The sequence below is a fragment of the Lemur catta genome, chromosome 9 (assembly GCF_020740605.2).
Source record: "Lemur catta isolate mLemCat1 chromosome 9, mLemCat1.pri, whole genome shotgun sequence".
Lineage (NCBI taxonomy): Eukaryota > Metazoa > Chordata > Mammalia > Primates > Lemuridae > Lemur > Lemur catta.
This window is the reverse complement of record NC_059136.1, coordinates 4,440,851-4,462,144: the sequence shown is the minus strand read 5'-3', so window position 1 is coordinate 4,462,144 and position 21,294 is coordinate 4,440,851. Positions and strand designations below refer to the sequence as shown.

The 21,294-nt window shown below is 42.8% G+C and overlaps 1 protein-coding gene across 3 annotated transcripts in view; it reads right to left on the bottom strand.

Annotated features, from left to right (window-relative positions):
• The window catches only part of CRTC3 (CREB regulated transcription coactivator 3), a 92,574-nt gene that overhangs the window by 39,821 nt on the left and 31,459 nt on the right, over positions 1–21,294 (bottom strand). For all 3 annotated transcript variants that reach the window (XM_045561650.1, XM_045561651.1, XM_045561652.1), the window contains exon 3: positions 4,782–4,901. In XM_045561650.1, coding sequence (XP_045417606.1) covers positions 4,782–4,901 — 120 coding nt within the window. The remainder of the gene's footprint in view (positions 1–4,781; positions 4,902–21,294) is intronic.

Here is a 21,294-nt window from a genome sequence, read left to right as displayed (position 1 = left end):
CACCTTGGCCAACCCCACCCTTGCCTTGGCTCTAACTACCACCCACAGTCCAGTAACTCACAAACTCATCCCTCCAGCTCTCAACAGTTCTCGTGAACTCCAAGTGCGTATTTCCAGCTGCCTAGTGGGTTCTGGATACCTCAAGTTCCACCTAAAATCTAACTAATCACCCCTCACCCTCTCCTGCCCGCATCTGTTCCTTTTCTTATGGTCCATCTTATTTAATGAGGGCACCATCCACATAGATGCTCAAGTTAGGATCTCAGAGTGATCCCAGCCTGGTCCCTCTCTCCCCGTGTCCCTGCGGGTCTGTGGAGGAAAATCCTCTTCGAGTCACTGCCTTGATCCATCAACAGGGGAGTCCTACTCAGCTCAAGTTGGGGGTGTTGGAGGGAACAGCTCTTACTCTTCCCCAAAGGAAGGGGAGTAGCTCTTCTTTCTGTTGATAAGAGAGGACATCTGTTGGCCCATTTACCAGTGGGTGGGGTTACTGAGCCACAGAAGCTGAAAACAAGTTCCACCCTGTCTCGTTTCTTTTTTATTTTTTTGTGCTGCCTGACTGGCGGCTGGGTGACCAGGGCCAGGGTTCTTCTCTTGGCTTCCTGTCCCCATGTGGTGAGTGCACCTGGGCAGGGCTCAGGAACTGCCTTCTAGCGGCAGCCTGGAGGCCGGTCATTTTCTCTCCTACCCTCTGGAACTCTGTGTTCTGCCAGGGACACAGTTTGTGGGGCAGGCCTGTGACCTTCCATGCAGCTGGCGGAGTAAGTAGACTCCGAGTCTGCTTAATAGAACCCAACTACCAAGACACGTTCCAGAGTCAGATTTAATATAGAAAACTGGCCACAATTTGGTTCCTTCCTGATTTCTCAGCCATGTCTTTATTGTCACTGTACTTCCTCTCGTCCCTTTACCTCAACTACATCCCACTAGAATCCATCTTACAGGGGGATCTGTCCGAGGCCTGCACCTTCCTGTTTCCCTCGGCGCATGAGTGGCAAGTAGGTTGCACGTGGAGTTTTGCAGCCAGAATATTTTTCCCTTAAAACTCTAAAGACCAATGTTTCCTTCTCCTTTGAGATGACATGGGTATTAGGAAAAAGTTGGGTTTTGTAATCATACAAGCTTTGGAAACCCTGGATTAAGGACAAGAACTTTCGTAACTGCCGGGCTTCTCAGAGCGTTAATACACACTGTGAATGTACACTGTGAGGCTCCAAGAGCGGACAGACAGTGTGGCGTTTCTCAAATTTAATAGGCCATGCATTTCAAACAAACAGTGTCCTAAAATTTTCATCTCATTGTGATGAAAAGAATCAAAGCAAGGCCCATCCCAGAGAGGAGAATCATTCCTAACTCTGGCAGGTGTTAAGGCATCTCTTCATGCCTGTTCATACTAGTTAACTCTAAATTTTCTTGGGAAACTTTCTAAACATGTTTTTCTTCCTTTCAAAAAATACTTCTCCTTTAGAAGAAGGTATTTTCTATGGTTCTTCAGCATGTCCCCCTGTTTCTCAATGTATTACCTACAGGTCTGAGAAAGTACTCCTTCACTTGGTGTAAATTTATGTTAATAGTTTAGGAATTCAACATGATGGTGTCTGAGACACAGCACTTCTGCTGCCCTTGACTAAGGAGTGAGAAGGGCTGCTACAGACAGGGCAGCTGCAGAAAGGTAGAGAAGCTTCTATTCTGAGTGCTCGAGCCCAAGCCCCCAGCCGGGAGCAAGCTCTGCAGGCACCTCCCTGCTGCCCGCCTGGGGCCCTGCCAGGCAGTGCCTTGGTCTTTGCTCGTGGTGCCACCCATGCCGACAGCCAAGTCCACTGCCCCAGCCTTCTCTGCAGTGTGGCCACCCACCGCAGAAGGAATCTCCTGCGCCAGAGCCCTGCTTGCTGTGGCTGCCCACGCGGGGAGGAGGCTGGAATATCTGTTGAACAATGTTCATTTTATTTGAGGTTATATCATAGGACTGAACCTTGTCTAAGCCAGTTTGCCCATCCTAAAATAACACTCAAACCAAGAAACAGCTGTAATAAGAGTCCTGAATATCTTTTTTTCTTTTTGTTCTAAAAAGATTCAAACCAGTTTTCATACTTTCAAATGAGGAAATGTCATTAAAAAGGTAATGTATAAATGTACAAAGCAATTTTAAGTGACTTATTTTGCAACCAACAGGATGCAGGCCATGAAAGCAAAGATGGAATCACAGCCCTCCTCCTCCAAATTCTCCTGAATAGATTAACACCTTCAATATAAAATCATCTCTTGTTTATATTTTACTAAGAGCTCATGGCCCCTTGATTCCACAGAAGAGACTGCTTCATACATGGGCAACTCTGAGCTACAAAACTTTCTTTGAATCAGCAGATGTCCGGTCCTAGGACCTCAATTAGGGGCTCATGATCAGTGACTCAGACTCCCACAGTCTGATGAGCAACTTTATCTGTATATTAATTTGGTTTTTGCTTCTCCTTCCCTTAGGATTTGACTAGCTTTGTGGATGCTTACACAAGTAGACCCATGTATAGAGTCAGCTTAGACCCCATAATACATTACCTGCAAAGAGACAGGGTCCCCTGAACACCCAGTATAGTCTCCCTTTCTGGGACTTTGCACATTCTCTTCCATCTGCCTGGAACATACCCTCCCAACTACTTTCCTCTCTTATATATCATTTGCTACCTACATCTGAATTACTTTTTTGCCTATTTGCTGCCTGTCTTCTCCCACAGGACTGCAAACTCAAGAAAGCAGGGACTCTGTCTCCCTTATTCATCACCAGGTCCCCAGGGCTTGGGTCAGCCCCTGGCACAGAGAGGGGCTCTGTAAATATCTGCTGAATGACCACATTATGCCATTACTTCTTATCTTTCACGCCTTACATTTTGCCCACGGACACCTTCTCTGTTTCCCCGAGACTGGTTGAAGCCGCATCTCTGATGTGCTCACACAGGCCCTGCGATGGCTCAGCCACGAAAGCCACACCGTCCTGTGGCCGCTTGTCTGCTAAGCCTCCTTGCCCACCGAACTATAAGCAGCTTAAGGGCAGGGGCCATGCTATGTTCACAGTGTCTAAAATGGTGCCTGATCACTAGGAGATACTTAAAACTTTTAAGGAATTAACATTCTCTTCTTCCTCTTTTCTTCAATTCCCTCCTCTTCTGTTCCTTTGGTTAATAAAGCTATGTGTATATGTACATATTTAGACTATACTTGCTTCAAAAAGTATTTGAGATGGCCACATATACACATATACATTATAATGTATTGGATATAGATATGACAGCACTGACAGGAGAAAGTGGCAATTGAGAAATTAAATACATACATATATATATGTATATATATAGTTAAATCAAGCAAAGAAACACTCAAAGTGTTTAGCTTGAAAATTCCCAGCAACATGAACAATGAGGTGATGTGCTACCCACCCCTACACGTGCAAATGAGGGGAAGAATTGCCTCAATTCCCTCTTACCTTTTTCATTCTATGTTAAAGTTATCAGACATTCCAGAAAATAATTCTCAAGATCATTTACCATTTTCACTTTCCTCGTAACAGCCACATAATATGGGAAACTAGCCAGGGTACCTCTGTGGCCCACATGTGGTCTGTCCCTGAGGGAGAGAGAGGGGAGACACAAACATCCCCTGGTGTTACTGTCCTTGCCTCCACATAGATTAAATATGGGCCTGACCTGGACTGAATCCAGGATCCTACATCCACAGCAGTGGAATCTTGGGCAAGTCAAGTTACTCTAAAACTCAGTTTCCTCATCAGAAAATGGGGGTTAAAAAAATAAAGGACTCAGTGAGTTCTGAGGACTAAATGACATACAAATTATCCAGCACAGTGCCTGGCACGGGTAGGTGCTCCGTAAACACGAGTGCCCTCCCCCACTTCCTGGTTTCTAGGCTTGTGAAGCCAGCTCTGCCCTCGCTGCCAGGAACTCAGCTCTCGCAGTGAGACTCACCCCGCCTTTCTTCTCCTTCCTCCACCCCTGCGCCTGAGCGCTGAGAAGAGTGAAATGAGAGCACAGGCCCTCTTGGCACACTTCTGCGTCCTCTCCCACAAAGCCCAGCTCAGTTCTGTATCCCCAAAGCCCTCAGCACAGTGCTGGTCACACAGTGGCAGCGGCACCCGCCCCCACCACGCCCCTCCACCCCCTAGGAAGTATTGATTACATAAAACTGTCAAATGGATTCATCATCTCCTTTTCTTTATTTCTATATCACTGCAGAGTTTGGTGTGAGTATACATCACTGCATAAGATTTTCCTAAATACTAGATTTATAGGTTAGTTGTCATTTATTGACTTTGAAACTCCACAAATAGAAAATCACATGACATTTCTTCTGTAAGTTCCAAAAGCAGATCAGCACATCAACAGAAATACAAATAAATCACGTATCTGTATATCCATTTTTGCTAGATAGACTAAATCTCTCTAACCTGATTCAAAGTCAGGTTTAACTCTGCCTTTGTTGATTTCTAAGGAAAATGCTGAGAACACCTTGCAATGGGGCTGGCCTACATGTTTATGTTCGGTTATTTCATTAAACTGCACTTTATTGCTGTTCTCATACAGTAAACACCTACAGTGATCCTTCCAAATTCTGGCTGCAGAGATGTTTCTAGTTTCCAGCTCATTTATTTTTAGTGCCTCCGTTCACTGGATAAAATGCAGATTCTGAGGCCAAAGGGGAATGCAGGGAAGATAAACCTGAAAACCTTTCACACATTTCAAAACTCATACTCCCCTCAGACAGCAAAAAAAGGATATTTGTCGTCCTGGCTTGTCCCCAGACCTTCGGTGAAGGGGGTGGAAGCGGTTCCGGGCTGGCCTCTCCACCAGCCCGTGGTGGCGGGTTCCCCGGACGTTATCAGCTTGATGAAATGACGGCTGCAGAGAGAAGGTTAGAAGAGTTGGCTTCCGACCATGAAGTTGCCACTCACCCTCAAGAACAACAACTGATAACAGCAACAGATGAAAGGACTGATTTTGTAATTTTACTATTGTATATTAGTGTGCCTTGGGTCAAGGTCAATAAAATAATGTAGCACATGGAGCTGTTTCTATGTAATAATCACAGAATAACTTTAAAATAGTTTTTAGTGTTAAGAGGAAAGCTGAAAGAATGCTATGATAAAAGTTGTCACAGTTAGGAGGTGAGGAACCGGGGGGACTAGGGATTCATACAAAATCCCAGAAACTAGAACGTACACTTGAAATGTGAAAGAGAGATATTTCAGATAGAGATAAACTAGGAAGCCATGAGATATCTATTTTCTGCAGTGTCTTTTACATTTTTCTACTGAATTCACAATGTTTAAAAATTCAGATTTGAGCCTTCTAGGGAAAAATGAGAACATCTTGGCCACTCTGGCCCCACAGTCCCATGTGGCAGTGATATGCTGAAGCTGAGGGTGGCCGCTCCCCGTACAGGGACATCCACTCTCATATTTTTAGTCCTTATACCCAGACCACTTCACTAACTCAGAAAGTTAGATGTTTGAGATTGTAACCCCTGAATGAAAGAGGAAAAAAGGAATAATACCTACATACAAGTGGAACATGCAACTCATTATTTCCCAAATGGCACAAATGAAAATATAAACAGATTTAAGATAAATTCATGATCAATAAATCCAAAACCCTTTCCTTTTTTTTTTTTTTTTGAGACAGTCTCGCTCTGTTGCCCGGGCTAGAGTGCTGTGGCATCAGCCTAGCTCACAGCAACCTCAAATTCCTGGGCTCAAGCAATCCTCCTGCCTCAGCCTCCCGAGGAGCTGGGACTACAGGCGTGCATCACCATGCCCGGCTAATTTTTTCTATATATTTTTAGTTGTCCAGCTAATTTCTTTCTATTTTTAGTAGAGACGGGGTCTCGCTCTTGTTCAGGCTGGTCTCGAACTCCTGAGCTCAAACGATCCACCTGCCTTGGCCTCCCAGAGTGCTAGGATTACAGGCGTGAGCCACCGCGCCCAGCCTTCTAATCTGTTTTTATACTCTAAATCTATAAACTCACAAAATAAAGAGATCTTAGTGAGGAACAACTTCTGGGCTGAAAGAAAAATATCTATTATGACATAGGTAAGCTGGATTTGATCTCAGACAATAGAGCATACATACGTATTCTAGAGAATAATAAATTGAAGTACCTAAAAAATAATGGGACAAACTGACATCAGGTGCTTCCTGGCATGATGCAAGAGGACACGGCATCTCTTATTTCATATAGTAGTAACTCTCCCAAACATGCATAACCTGAACAAAAATGCAGCACTATCAGGTAAACCCAAATGGCCGAGGGACATTCTGCAAAACAACTGGCCTGTCCCCTCCCGAGATATCAGTCATAAAAGATCAAGAAAAGAGAAAAACCTGTGGAAATATTCAGATTTAAGGAGATGAGGGAGATATGGCATGCTGTAAATAACATTGGCATAGTTAGCCAATTTTGAATAGTGTCTACAGATTAGATAATACTGTATCAATTTTTAAATTTCCTTAATTTGATCACTGTAGCGTAGTTCTGGTTATGTAAGAGAATTCGTTGTTCTTAGGAGGCACAGAAAATCAGTAAACATAACGTATGTACACACACATATTAAGACAAGGAAAGAAAAAGAAAATGGGGCAAAATCCTAATAATTAGTAAATTTAGGTGAAGGGTATGTACAAATTCATTATTCTATTCTTGCAAGGTTTGCAATTTTTTCAAAATAGAGTTTAAAAGTCTAAAATCTGATAACAAAGGCATAGATCTTGATGCAGGGCTCTTACGCTTCTCATCTCTAAAATCTGAATGACTTCAAGATTAAATGTATGTCTTAAGAACAGCTAAAAATTACAATCACTCTTGTTACTTTTTAAATTATTAAAAGTTTACCTTCAAAAAATAACTACATTATTGGTTTTGGCGAATGATACATAACCTTTAGTCTGTTCTTCCATGTAAAATTCAACCTTCTATAAGGCTAGTTTTGCGGGATCCCAGTCATACCTGTGATGTGCGCTGTTTAACGATTTTTTACTATGTTCCTAAGTAATATTTCAGAAAATATGACTTAAATAAAAATGTGTCTAAATAAAAATAACCCCCTACTATAAATACCAAAAGTAAATACATGGAAATACCTTTGTTAATCAAGAGGACGCATGCCCACAGTACATTTTATTATCAGAAACTTGATTATACAAGATAGAAATAATTTTAAGAGAAAGATAATTTTGTTCCAAGATAAAAGAAAAAGGAGGATTCTCTGTTAATATCATCATATGCTTACTACGATAATGTTAAATGTGCTTGAAAACATCAAGTTTCCATCTAGGAGCACAGTTATTGCCAGACTGAGCACCCAGAGATCAGTCTACAAGGTGGGGCTAAGGGTCTTTGGAAGGGGCTCTCAAAAGCAGAAAGCTTTGAAATGCCTCTAGACTTCCTATTACGTTTATATTTTCTATTTACAGCTGCCTCTTTTGCATTTACCCCTGCTGGCCCAAATCCTGTAGTACTGCTTGTATTCAGTTTTGGGGATACTCTCTGTTAACATTTGATATTTTCTTCTCTTCCTCACTGTGGCCCAACCTAACTCTCTGTGCAGTATCTGATTTTAATCCAAACTATATTTGGCTTTAGCCTTCTCAATTCACAGGAACCTGCCTTGCTCATCAAATGAGTTAGAGCAGTTGTTCAGACAGGGAAGCTGGGGACTGAAGAAACACTATGGTGTTTGACAGCTAGCCTAAGTCTCTGGGTCCCAAAAAAGCTAGAGACAAACAGATGCCTGATTCTCCCGTTCCCATCAACTTTCAACCTCTTGCTTGCTAAGAGCTAAAATTCTGTTATTTAAGAAATGAGTTTATTAAGTCAACTTTAAAACATAAAAAGAAATAAAATTCTGCTATACTGAAGGCCAAGTACTTCATTTTTTTCTGTTCCTTTTCAACTTTTATCCATATATAGTTCTTACACCATGGACCCTGTTGTACCCACACGGTACATACAGTATTTTTAACATTCCACGTTGCCATTCAGAGAACACGGGCTTTGGAGTCAGAGAAACAGTTCAAACTCAGGATCTTCTACTTACTATTTGATATATATATATGTAACAAGTTACTTTGTCTTCTTTGTCTATAAACTAGAAATGATGATGATGATAACTTCCTCACAGGCTTGTTGTGAAAATGAAATGAGATTACCTGTGTGGGAGCTGCCTTGTCCCGGGGATACCTGGGCACTAGGAGGGAGGACGGATGTCAGGAGGTGGGACACTGGGAAGCGTCTTAAAGGCGGGGCTGCCCTGAGGAGTCCGTTTGTGGTCAGGAAGAGCAGCATCACTATCAGGGGCTTCCCCAGCACTTTGAGCCTCTCAAAGTCTCCCCTAACGGGCCTAGGTCTCCATTAGGCACCATCCGCTGCCCATGCCACGTCCCCAGACAGGTGCAGCTTGGGATGGATGGCTGGAAAAGAGTCGACTGGGCCGTGTGACTTGCTTTGGCCAGTGGTTTATGAGCAGATGTGATACACATCTTGTCCAAATAGAAACCCCGTCTCTTTTCCTTCTGCCATGAGAATATCATGTCCCAAATAGGGGATGTTCCCTCGGCTTCGGTGGCAGAAGAAGAAGATACGTGGAGGAGAGCCACATTGGGATTCTAATGCCGCTGACGTATGAGTGAAAAGGAAATGTTTGTTGAAAGTCCCAGAGTTTTTGGATTGTTACTATGGCAAAGCCAGCTAATAGGTAGTGAGACTGCAATGAGATGAACAGTCTCATTTTTCTTGAAGAGCAACAAGGGAGGTATAAAGTCAAAAGAACAACAAATTGGTACCTACATGTTTTAAGGAAGGCCTTGGATGCAGGCTCTGAAAAGCACTAACTTGCTTTAGAACAGGGAACCCAGATACCAAATGAGGAAGGGAGGGCTCCCGTGCCTCACATACGAAAGCTACCCATAGGTAGACCAGGGAGGGGGCTGACTTGGCTAAGGTGGATGGCAGAACTCTTTCTGAAATGAAACAGGACGTGTGAATCTTCTAAAAGAAGCAGAGCTGTGGACTTCCCGACAGAAGTCTAGAGCTAACGGCAGACAGGACCATACTCTCAGAGCACTCCCCCAAGGGGTCTAGATCTCAGTTAGGCATCTTTATGTGCGGGTACCCACCTACATGCCACAACACATATGTGGCCTCATCATATCATGTCTGAAAGCTGCAGCCAGGGACGAATGGCTGAAAAGTTGCAACTGGGTTTCCTCACCTTTCCGGGGACAGGGGGCAGTGGAATTACTTCCTCTAATTTAGACACTATTGATCTATCAATGTGACCTACGTTTATTTGCATTAACTCTTTTAGTATATCACCACATTGCTGGCATATATCGTTAAGTTTGTGGTTAATTAGAAAGCCCAGATATTTCTCACTTGACTGCTAAACCATAGGCAGATTCCTACTACGCCCATGTTTAGTCAGGAAATGAGGTGCAGTTTGAGAGCGGGAGAGTTGTTTGCTGTCAACTCAGGGAGATTATCATTATTAAAGTATACGTGCTTCAGTGTATGCTTCATGTGTGAACAACCAAGACACACTTTTTTCTTCTGTGGCAAAATAGAAAATTCTAGCTTACAGTTGTATTTCCATGCATGGTTACTAAAAAGAGGAAAAATGTAATTTGCAAATACCTTCAAGTGAAATATGGGTTTCTAAATGCTAATAGGATGACCAAACACATTTTTGCATGTAAGAAGTTCTACCAGATTTTTAAAAATGTATCAAAACACGCAGAAGAGCAGGATGAAGCATACGAATGGTTCCTTTGCGAAGTCTTGATCCAGAACACCAGAACCTCAGCATCTTCACAAAGGGGTGCCCAGTCATACTCTCAAACAGAAGGAATCCCTCGCAAGACAATTCTCAAGAGCTTCGTTTATAGACATTATGATGACTGGTGAACAATAAAAAACTTACAAAACTCCTGCAAGGGCAACAGATATCTTTCTGGAATACCACTGTCAATACTAGAAACATGTGCTGGCATGAAGCTTCGACATCACAGAGAAACTGCACTGGAGAGTGCTGTCATCATTATTCTATGCTACGAGGACAGTGTGCAAGCCAGAACCAGGGGTCACTTATGTGGCTACTTCAACCATCTCAGCAGCAAACCAGGAAGCAAAGAAAGCCTCTAAAGCAACAGTCCCCAACCTTTATGGCACCAGGGACCGATTTCACAGAAGACAATTTTTCCATGGACTGGGGGGGCAGGGAGGATGGTTTCAGGATGATTCAAGAGCATTACATTTATTGTGCACTTTATTTCTATTATTATTACATTGTACTATATAATGAAATAATCATACAACTCACTATAATGCAGAATCTAACGCTGCCGCTGGTCTGACAGGAGGCGGAGCTCAGGCGGGGATGCGAGTGCTGGGGAGCAGCTGTAAATACAGAAGAAGCTTCACTCACTTGCCCACCGCTCGCCTCCTGCTGTGTGGCCTGGTTCCTCACAGGCTGTGGACCAGTACTGGTCCGTGGCCCCGGGGCTGGGGACTGCAGCTCTAAACAACAAAAACAAGTAAGAACCCTAGAGGACAGCACTCAGGAGGGAGCCCCTCCTCGGGTTCTCCACTACACCTCACCTAAGCCTAATAAACTGGGTCACCTCATTGTCCAGCCCACAGCAGGGGAAAACACGGTGGGGATGAGCAAAGGAAGGGGACAGGGGCTGCTGGCTTGTCAGGGTGAGCTACACGAGAAAAAGCAAGAAGAATCGCTGCCCACAACGGAATTCCACTCTTTCCTCCTGCAGATGAGAAACCAAGATCCAGAGAGATGAAGTGATTTTTCTCAAGGCCAGACAACTAGTGTGTGGCAGCCCGGAAATCTGAAACTCAGCATCCTGACCTCATTCCATGTTCTCTTCACCTTGCCACTTTGCCTCCTTTGCCAAATAACCTACATAAAATTGATCACTTTTGAGATTTTAAGTAGATTTTTGCACACATATGCAAAGGAAAGTAAAAAGATTTTAAGAAATTTTCCACATAAATTTTATTATGTTCTTATAAATCTACCGAAGACCTAAGATTCAATTAAGAAGATAATCGCCCTGCTAAGACATCTATGTCATAGTATAAACAGCACACCATAACTTGATATTGGATCCAGTAGTCTTACTTGACTACTGAGATAGATATCTAACTTAATATTTTATAAATGGTTAGCCAAAAGTCCCAAAGCTATTTATTGACCAAACCATGCTGCCTCCTATAGAATGAAAATGCTACCTCCATCATTCTAATTTTCTGTATATTCTTGGGTTTGCATCTGTTTCCACCTCTCCAATAGAGCTTGAGTAGGATAGGAGGCTGGTTGAAAGTTTAGCTGGTAGGAAAGGTACTATTAATAGACAGGGTCGTTAATGCTTGGCCCTGAGGGCATATATTTAGCTCTACAGACCTCCAGCTTGCCCATGATGCTGTTTTGTTTTTCTGTAGTTTGCTTCTTTAGTTCTTGGTAAATGTGTGAAAAATAATCTCCAGTACTGAATAAATTTCTGTTGGTGAAGAATGGAGACTTAACAAGCTTAGGAAGTAGGGCAGGTTCCTTGAGCTTGCAGGGCTTTTTATTTATATACAGGCTATAGTTAGTGAAAGATGGTATAGGCTCCCTCTTTCTTAAAAAAGGCAAGTCTAAGTAACAAAGGAACAAAGCTGGCTCCTGGGAACCCAGCCAGGGATCATTCCAGCCACGCAGCACCTCCCCTGGTTCTCCTGACAAGGGGAGGTAGTCTTGAAGACCTGCCCACGACAAAGAGGATGCTATTAATTCACTGCCTTGAGGTTAAATGGACCATTTTAATTCTACCTTATAAACTGAGCAGAATAAAAAAGGATTTCATACTTGGTTAAAGACTCTATTATACCACCATCTAAAAAGAAAAACTTAAAGAGAAGTTCAAAATAAGTTACCAATCTCCAGGGTCAGCCCTGCCAGCCCCCAGCCAGCCTCCCTGACTGCGGTCCCTCACACTGTTCCTTTGCCCTCTGCCGCGTCACGCCAGCAGTAGCTGGGGCTTATATTGCCAGCAGGCGGGGTCTTCGGTTCCCAAAGCTCCCGCAAGGCTCCTGGCTGTTCTGGGAACAAAGTAAGGCTTTCCCCTCAGCAGTCTGCCAGCACTAACTACACTATCTTTGGGGTTCATCCGCGGTCCTCAACATTTTGGGGGACAATTTTGAAGACAATTTTTCCACGGACCCGGGGATGCAGAGCTCAGGCAGTGATGCATGACGCGGTTCCTAACAGGCCACAGACTGGTACCGGGCTGAGGCCTCGGGGCTCAGGGACTGCAGGGCTAGTCTATTCCAGTCTTGCAGGGGTAAGAACCCCAGAACCGTCTGGATGGGTAGCTTACTTTTGTCTTTGTTTTTTTAAAACATGGAGGCTATGCCTTTTTTGACCAGCTGAACTTGGGATGCAATCTTTGCCAAAGGACCAAACAAGTCCTGCTGTGAACAATGAAAAGCACTGAAAAGCAGAACAGACCAGAGAAGGTGCCAGCACCGGTCTGTCACCGTATCTGTGTCCCTTGTGTTGCCCCTTCCTAGTCCTCATTTTTAAATGAAAGATAAAAGGGAAGCAAATTTAATAAGATAAACTAAGCTAAAAGATTACTCCAGAAAATGACAGAGATAAAACAGTAGTTTGGTTGTTTTTTAAAGCAACTAAGGTCAAATTCGGAACAATGGAAATGATCACAGAAAGCCAGGAAAAATCATCTGTCAAAATAAGAAGCAACAACAAAGCATGAAACGTGCCCAGAGTGAGGGGTCTAGAGTTCACGCTGGGGCTCCTGTTTAAGAAGACGTGGAGGAGAAAAGGTCCATGGGGAGGGCAGCCTCCCATGTGGAGAGTCGCGTGCAGCTCCCGACCCTGAAGGGCAGGCTGCAGGCAGCGTGACCTCTGCCCCTGCCCCCAGCGCCTTCCCTCCAGCACCCCCAGTGTCTGCCACATACTGGGTTCCAACACATGTTTGGTGAATTATATGATGTTTCTAAATATTTAGGCTCCAAAGTGGAGTGTGTGCCCCCAGGGGGTGTACAGGATGAATATAGGGTATGGGGAAAACATTAGAAGTTCTGTTTCCACTTGGTTTTCTATTTCTTGTGTACTCAATATAACAGTAGAATGGTATATGTACACAATTTATAAACAGAGAACATCTCCAAATTGGGAACAGAAAACTCTTTTTACTAGTAGGATGCATGATCAAAAAGTTTATATGGCAAAATATTGATAATTTTTATTATAAAACTGGTGATGGCTACACGGGAGCAGAATTCTTATTCTCTACAGCCACAAATTTCCGTAATAAAATGAAGAGTTTCAACTTCAAATCCTCAGGGATTGCTGTGGGCATGGCACACAGACCCAAGCCCCTAAGGGCACTTTACTGTCTTTCCAGGGAATGCCACCCGGGCCCCACAGAAGTAGAAGTTTTAAAGTCCCTGTTCCATCCCCACCCCTGCCCGCTGTGATGTCTGGTGGTGAGGGGCCTTCAGTCAGTATAGTTCCCCTGTTAACTTCAATGCTACCATGACAAAGACTAGAGAAATTCCTTCTGGGTGAGTTGGGTCTGCCCATTGATCTCCTGCAGAGGAAGATGATTTGCTTCTCATGGGGTGGGAAGGACTATAGAAGGGAAGAACTGGTTTTTTGACAGACTAAGCCTTGAGCAGGGACAAGGCAGGCTGGCCAAGGCCAAAGGCGCCCTTGGAGACCAGAAAGGTCAGGCAGGCACTTCAGGTCAAGCAGGGAAGGAGTCAACACGCCCAAGCCTGGCTTCATCCCCTCCAGCCTCTCCCCGCCCCGGCACTCTCCATCTCACCAGATTCCCCTCTGGGATCAGACTGGGTAAAACACGTCACCGAGTTGAGGAGAGATCGGTAATGTGGAATTGAAAAAGAGAAACTAAGGCAGGGTGCATGAAACGAGTGGCAAAACATTGAAATCACTGGAACTGGCGATGAGTATATGGGGTTCTTTATTCTACCCTCTACTTTGGGGTATATTTTAAGTTTCCAAATAAAAAGTTTAATTTTTTAATTAAAATTATGACAGTATAATCAATTAAGGGTGCTTTTATCAGCTTCAACCCAATAACTTCTATACACATGTCAAAAAAAAATTTAAAAAGAGAGATGAAGGTCAAGTTTTCTACCATATAGCCAGCAAACAAAATTTTTTTCATACTATTGATGACTTTAAAGGACAACATAAGTGTATAATTTCATAAAGGAATGAGAAAAGTGTATGAGAAAACATGTCTGGAAGGAATAAAATTATCTGGAATATTTAGTTAAATATAACAGCACATGGTAATTCTAAATAAAGCATATTGAGTTAAAAAAAAACCTTACATCCTGTTTTTTGATTTAAAAGAGCATAGGGTGCTTTTCTCATCTGGCTACTTGCTCATGAGAAGACACACACAGTGTGTCCTGTTCTGCCTGGACTCACAAGCCTTGACAAGAGTCAGGAATGATGTTCCGGGCCAGCCAAGGCGACCGGGCGGCATCCTCACCCACGGCGGTCTAGCCACTGCCAGCCCCTCTGAAGATGGGATGGACGACTTTCCCAGGCAGGCCACTCCTTTTTCATACAGCCATGCTTCTGGTATGTTCTCCCTTAGGCTGAGCTGTAAAATGTTCTCAAAGCATTCACCATGTCTTGGGGAAATGCCCAGATGAAAGGTTGCTAAAAATTCATCATGGTAAGATCATTAGTCTCCATGAAGAACCTAGCTACCAAAAGTAGGATTGGGCCAGGCGCAGTGGCTCACGCCTGTAATCCTAGCACTCTGGGAGGCTGAGGCGGACGGATCGTTTGAGCTCAGGAGTTCGAGACCAGCCTGAGCAAGAGCAAGACTACGTCTCTACTAACAAAATACAAAGAAATTAGCTGTACAACTAAAAATACACAGAAAAAATTAGCTGGGCATAGTGGTGCATGCCTGTAGTCCCAGCTACTCAGGAGGCTGAGGCAGGAGGATTGCTTGAGCCCAGGAGTCTGAGGTTGCTGTGAGCTAGGCTGATGCCATGGCACTTACTCTAGCCCGGGCAACAGAGTGAGACTCTGTCTCAAAAAAAAAAAAAAAAAGTAGGATTGGTCCATGGAACCAGATTCCCCATTTAATTTGAATTAAAACTGCAACAGAATCTGTTTGCTTGTTTGGGGACTCTGCCTTACGGTGGTTTGGCATTCCTTTTGTCAAATAGAAAAACTAAGGAAGCCTTTTCTTCCTATCTGCAAGTTCCCACTTCTGCCTACAGACAGGGGAGGGAAAACTAGCTGCTCTGGTGCGCCTGAGGAGTTACTAAGGAATAAAGCTAACGATCAGATCCTCCACTGGCTCTGAGCTTCGGCTCTGCACCAGTGGGACCCGGGCACAGGGATTAACCAGCTTCCTCAGTCTCCAGAAGAATGATACATACAGTTCAGCTGAGCACCTTAATCGGTGACATTTGAACTCAGACTGGGCACCATTAACATAGTCCTAACTGAATGTATTTCTCAAATTAGGAGATTTACTTTCCTTGGTATCTTAAAAAATATATAAGGAGAAATAATCATTAGTGAACCTGATTACTTTGGTAGGTTTTCAAAGTTTTGAGGTGATTTTTTTGTATTTCCTCTGGTGCTCCTTAGTGGAGATGTGCAATGTGCATGCAACATGAAACCAGAGATAAAACTAGAGATTAAAACTAAAGTATGTTTAATCAATGCAATCATTCAGATATTTGCTCTAAAACCACAATGAAACTTAAGTGAGAGATGGTAAAGATTTTTTTTTAATTTCTTGTGTATTTTACTTCTGTTTGTTCTTGGAAAAATTTTGAGATTTTGCAGTTTCTAGAAATAATTTGTAATGGTAATGGGGAAACTGAAAGTTGCAGGATTGTCACTGGGATGTGCCACAGCCGGGAAGGGGAGATGAGGCTATCGCCTGGGTCAGGATAGTGACTGCTCCCTTTCTCCTTTCCCCTGCAAGCCAGCCTTATAGCCCACTTGGTCAAGCTGTAACAGACAGGCCCAGGATGTTCCAGGCCATAGTCCTCTTCTCTGACCCGAGATCCAGGACTGTCCACTCCCCTAAGGCTGCTGGTCCCCAGCGGAAGAGTGGAGCACAGTCGTCCTCAGTATCCCTGGGGGACTGCTTCCCGGATCTCTCCCAGATAACAAAATCCCTGACACAAAAGGGTACAGTATTTGCATAGAACCTGTGCACATCTTCCCTTACACTTTAAATCATCTCCAAATTACTTATAATACTGAATACAATATAAATGTTATATAAACAGCTATTACACTGGTTTAGGGAATAATGACAAGGAAAAAAATTTGTTCATGTTCAGTCCAGACATATTTTTTCTCCAAATATTCTCCATTGGCAATTGGTTGAATCCACAGATACGAAACCCACAGGTGCAAAGGGCCTGTTGTATAGGAAAAGATCCACGTCGGAATAAAGCAAGAGTTAGCATCTTGGTTGTCCTTAGACACAGAAGAACAGACAGATCACAGACACTTAGAGCCAGTAGGAACTAAGAAAATTTAGGCCTGGCTGGAATCATCACTTTTAAAGATAACCAACCAACTTAGATCAAATTATTTGAATAAATATTTATATTCTTAACAAATAAAAAATATGGACAGCGACAAGGCAACCTCCAACCCTTGTTCCCCTTCCACCCCGTTCCCACCTCCCAATGAGTAACCAGGTTATTGGCCTCTTTTGAATCCTTCTAAATAGTGATTATGCACGTGTAGCAAAGACAAGTATTTGTGACTTCTGCTCCTCCTTTTTCACACAAATGGCAGCATACCAGTACACTGTCTGCACCTGGCTTTCTAAACTTAATCTTCAACTAAATCTCTAAACCTGATCCCAGTTTCCTAGAAGTTCCTTCTCTAAATAGCCAAACAAAAATATTAGAAAATTCAACAAAACTAAAAGTCAAAACTGTCAGGGAACAAATACCAACACTATAATTGAATTATTCCCTTCCAGACAGATCACGTTGGCCAATTTCTCTAAGCCCTATATCCTTCTCAAGATTACGGGGTCCTCAAAGAACAGGATCACAAACTACTCCCTCCTCTGTCTACTGGCTGTTTTCATCTGCATTTAAACAAGGCCCAGCCTCCCCCGTGTGGAGCTGGGGGGAGGTAACAGAAATATGACTTGATAACTTGATGCATCATTCTCCTCCTCCTCACCCCTGTGCCTCTCTCTCCACAGCCAAGCGTAGTGAGGAAGGTGGTGCCTCAACTCTCACTCAGGCCTCAGCACCTTGCCCCTCTATTCCACTAAAATTTCCCAACGGTAACTACTAAATCCAAATGGACTTTTCCAGCTCTTAAGTTACTTGATCTCTTGGAAGCATTTGAAATTATTGACAACTCGCTCTCTTTTGAAAACGTTCTTCTCCTGGCTCCTGTGACTCCAAGCTCTCCCACTTTTCTCCTACCTCTCTGAGTGTTTATTTCGAGTCTTCTTTGCAGACTCCGGAACTTCCTGAACATTCTGTAATGCTGGGGTTCTTCAAGGCTCTGCCATGCAACTCTGTTATTTCCAGCCCAGATCTCTTTCCAGAACTTCAGACTTGTATATTCCATAGCCTCCCCCTCTTCACCCTGCAACAACTCAACATGTTTAGAAGAGAATTTGGCATCTTCCTCTCAAACCAGCTCTATTTCGTGTGTTTCAGAACTCGAGGAATGGTGACAGCCAAGTGCCTAACACAGCAAGTCTGGGGTCATCCTTGAGTGCTTCCTCCCCCATCCCTGCCCATCCCGGTCATCACCGAGCCTGGTCATTCTGACCTTCTAAACAACACCTCTCAGCCCACTACTATCCCCAACTGCCCACCTACCCTTTCTCCCCTGGATCAGTGCAACAACCCTCTAATAGGTCTCTTTGTCACTAATCTTGTTTCCTCCAACCTAGTTCCACACTGCAGAGTAATCTTCCTAAAACACAAATCTGATCACATCAGATTTGCTGCATAAAACCCATTAATGAAAAGATTTTTTAAAAAGACACTATCAAGCCAATTTTAAAGTTCATCTGGAAAAATAAATATGTATTGGAAAATCACTGAAAAGCAGGACGAAAGTGAATTAATCCTACCACATTTTTTTTTTTTTTTTGAGACAGAGTCTCGCTCTGTTGCCTGGGCTAGAGTGCCGTGGCGTCAGCCTAATTCACTGCAACCTCAAACTCCTGGGCTCAAGCGATTCTCCTGCCTCAGCCTCCTGGGTAGCTGGGATTACAGGCATGTGCCACCATGCCCGGCTAATTTTTCTGTATATGTTTTTAGCTGTCCATATCATTTCTTTCTATTTTTGGTAGAGACGGGGTCTTGCTCTTGCTCAGGCTGCTCTTCAACTCCTGAACTCAAACAATCCGCCCACCTCGGCCTCCCAGAGTGCTAGGATTACAGGCGTGAGCCACCATGCCCGGCCAATCCTACCAGATTTTAAAAATGTAATATAAGGCTATAATAATAAATTAAAACAGTGTGATTCTGGAACATGAATAGAAACATAGATCAATAAAAGAGAATAAGAAATCTCAAAATACAAGCAAACGTGTGAGAATTTAGTACATGATAGAGCATTTCAAATGATTAAAGAGGATTGTTCAGTAAACAGTGCTGAGACAACAGGCTACAAACTGAAAAAAATTTAGCCAGATCCACGCTGCGCACCTTACATTAGCATAAGCTCCTGATGGATCAAAGATTTTATATTTAAAATGCAGGAAACAAGAAAAGATAACTTTCTGACTATGGCAAAAAAACAAAACAAAACCCTGGAAGCAATTAAAAAAAGACATTAAATTTTGATACATAAAAATTCTTAAATTTCTGTTAGAAAAAACATCCCATCATCAAGAAGGTCAAAAGACAATTGACAAACTGGGAAAATATTTACAACTCATATTCACAGATAAATGGCCAGTTTTTCTAACATTAATATATATAAAGCTCCTAAAAATCAATATGAAAAGATCAACCATCCAAAAGAATTACAGGCAAAAGATATAAACAGATTGTCCAGAGTAAAGATAACACAAATGACTCATAAACGTAGGAAAAAAACACACCTTACTCATAAGGGAAATACAAATTAAAACTACACAGAGACATGATTTTTCATCTGTAAGACTAACAAAGATCAAAAAGTCTGACAAAACATTGAGTTGGGGAGGATGTGGGCAAACAGGCATTCTTGTACACGGCAGAGAGGGATGTATGCGACTTCTAGGGAGGGCAAGTTGACAGTATCTATCAAAGCTACAAATGTATATACTCATGCCCCAACATTTCACTTCTAGAAGTTTTTCTTGCAGCTTTACCTGCATTTATATGAAATTATATGTCTATAATGTTGTTCACTGCAGCATAGTTTGTTTGTTTTTAATCTGTAAATTAGTTAAATGTTCATCAGTGGGGAATTAGTTAAATAAATCATGGTAAATTCATATAATAGAATACTGTGTAATCATTAAAAAAAAAGATAAGGGTACAATTTGTGAACTGATGTGGAAAGATTTCCAAGATACATTAAGTGAAAAAAGCAAGGAACAGAAATGTGCATGGTTAGCTACCTTCTGGGGAAAAGTGTGGGGTGAGCTGGACTATCTGTTCACGTTTGCTGACTGTACATAAAACTTCCCTGAAAGAATAAACAAAAGTGATAACGTTGGTTGCCCCGGGAGAGTGACCTGGGTAACCAGGACAGAGACTGGACCAAATGAATAGATGTTCACATATCTCTATCCAAAAACCATGTCATTAAAATCAAAGAACATATTATAAAGCAACAGTAATACACTGATGTGGAAATGGACAGAGGAAGTGACAGCTGTATAAGTGGAACAAAACAGAAAAAAAGAGAAAGAGGCACATAAAAAATAAATTATTCAACAACTGAGACAACCTGTTGGCCATAAAAAAGTGGGATCTCTGTCTCAAATCTCACATCAAATAAATTCCAAAATAATAATGGTATTAGAATAAAATATGGATTAAAAATAGGTGAATGTTTGAGAAACAGAGTGATGAAGCCCACTCTAAACACAGTAGAAATTGCAACACAGCAGCCACAAAGAGACCAACACATTTCACCTATAAAAATTAGAGCAAAAAACTCCCAAACAAAAATTACTAAATGGAGAAAGTATTTGGAATATACATGGAAGACTGTGGTGGCCAGATTTCAAGCCCCTCCCCCACACTGAGTCCCCAGCTCCTGGTGCTCATGCCTGTGTGTGATCCCACCCTTAAGTGTAGGCAGGACCTGCAATTCACTTCTGACCAGTAGGACCTGGCAACGGTGATGGGATGTCACTCCCTTGATTAGGTTTTGTTATAATGGCAATGGGATGTCACTCCCATGATTATGTTATGATATTTATAAGACTCTGTCCTGCTAGCAAAGACACCAGAAAGACTCTTCCTCACTGGCCTTGAAGAAGAGGGCTGCCATGAATTAGGTGCACCCGGCACAGACGTGTTTCCTGTAGGAGCTGAGAGTGGCCTCCAGCAAGAAACCGATGCCTCGGTCTTTCAACCGCAAGGAAATGAATTCTGCCAACAACCAAAGGGAACTTGGAAATAGTCTCTGATGAGATCACAGCCCCAGCAAATATCTGGATTGCAGCCTGGTGAGACCTGAAGCCAAGCACCCAGTTAAGCCATGTCTGGACTTCTTATCTACAGAAACTGTCAGATTAAAAAATCTGAGGCCAGGCACAGTGGCTCATGGCTCTAATCCTAGCATTCTAGGAGGCTGAGGCGGGAGGATCACTTGAACTCAGGAGTTCAAGACCAGCCTGAGCAAGAGCGAGACCCTGTCTTTACTAGAAACAGAAAAATTAGCGGGGTATCATGGCACACGCCTGTAGTCCCAACTACTAGGGAGACTGAGGCAGGAGGATCGCTTGAGCCCAGGAGTTTGAGGTTGCTGTGAGCTAGGCTGATGCCACTGCACTCTAGCCTGGGCAACAGAGCAAGACTCTGTCTCAAAAAAGAAAATTAAAAATTAAAACAAAAATCTGTGTCCTTTTTGGATGATGATTACATTGAAAGCCCAGATTTCATGACACATTATACCTATGTAACAAAACTTCACTTGTACCCTTTAAATTTATACAAATTCAAATTAACTTAAATTTTAGAAGTGTGTCTTTTTAAGGCACTAAGTTTGTGGTA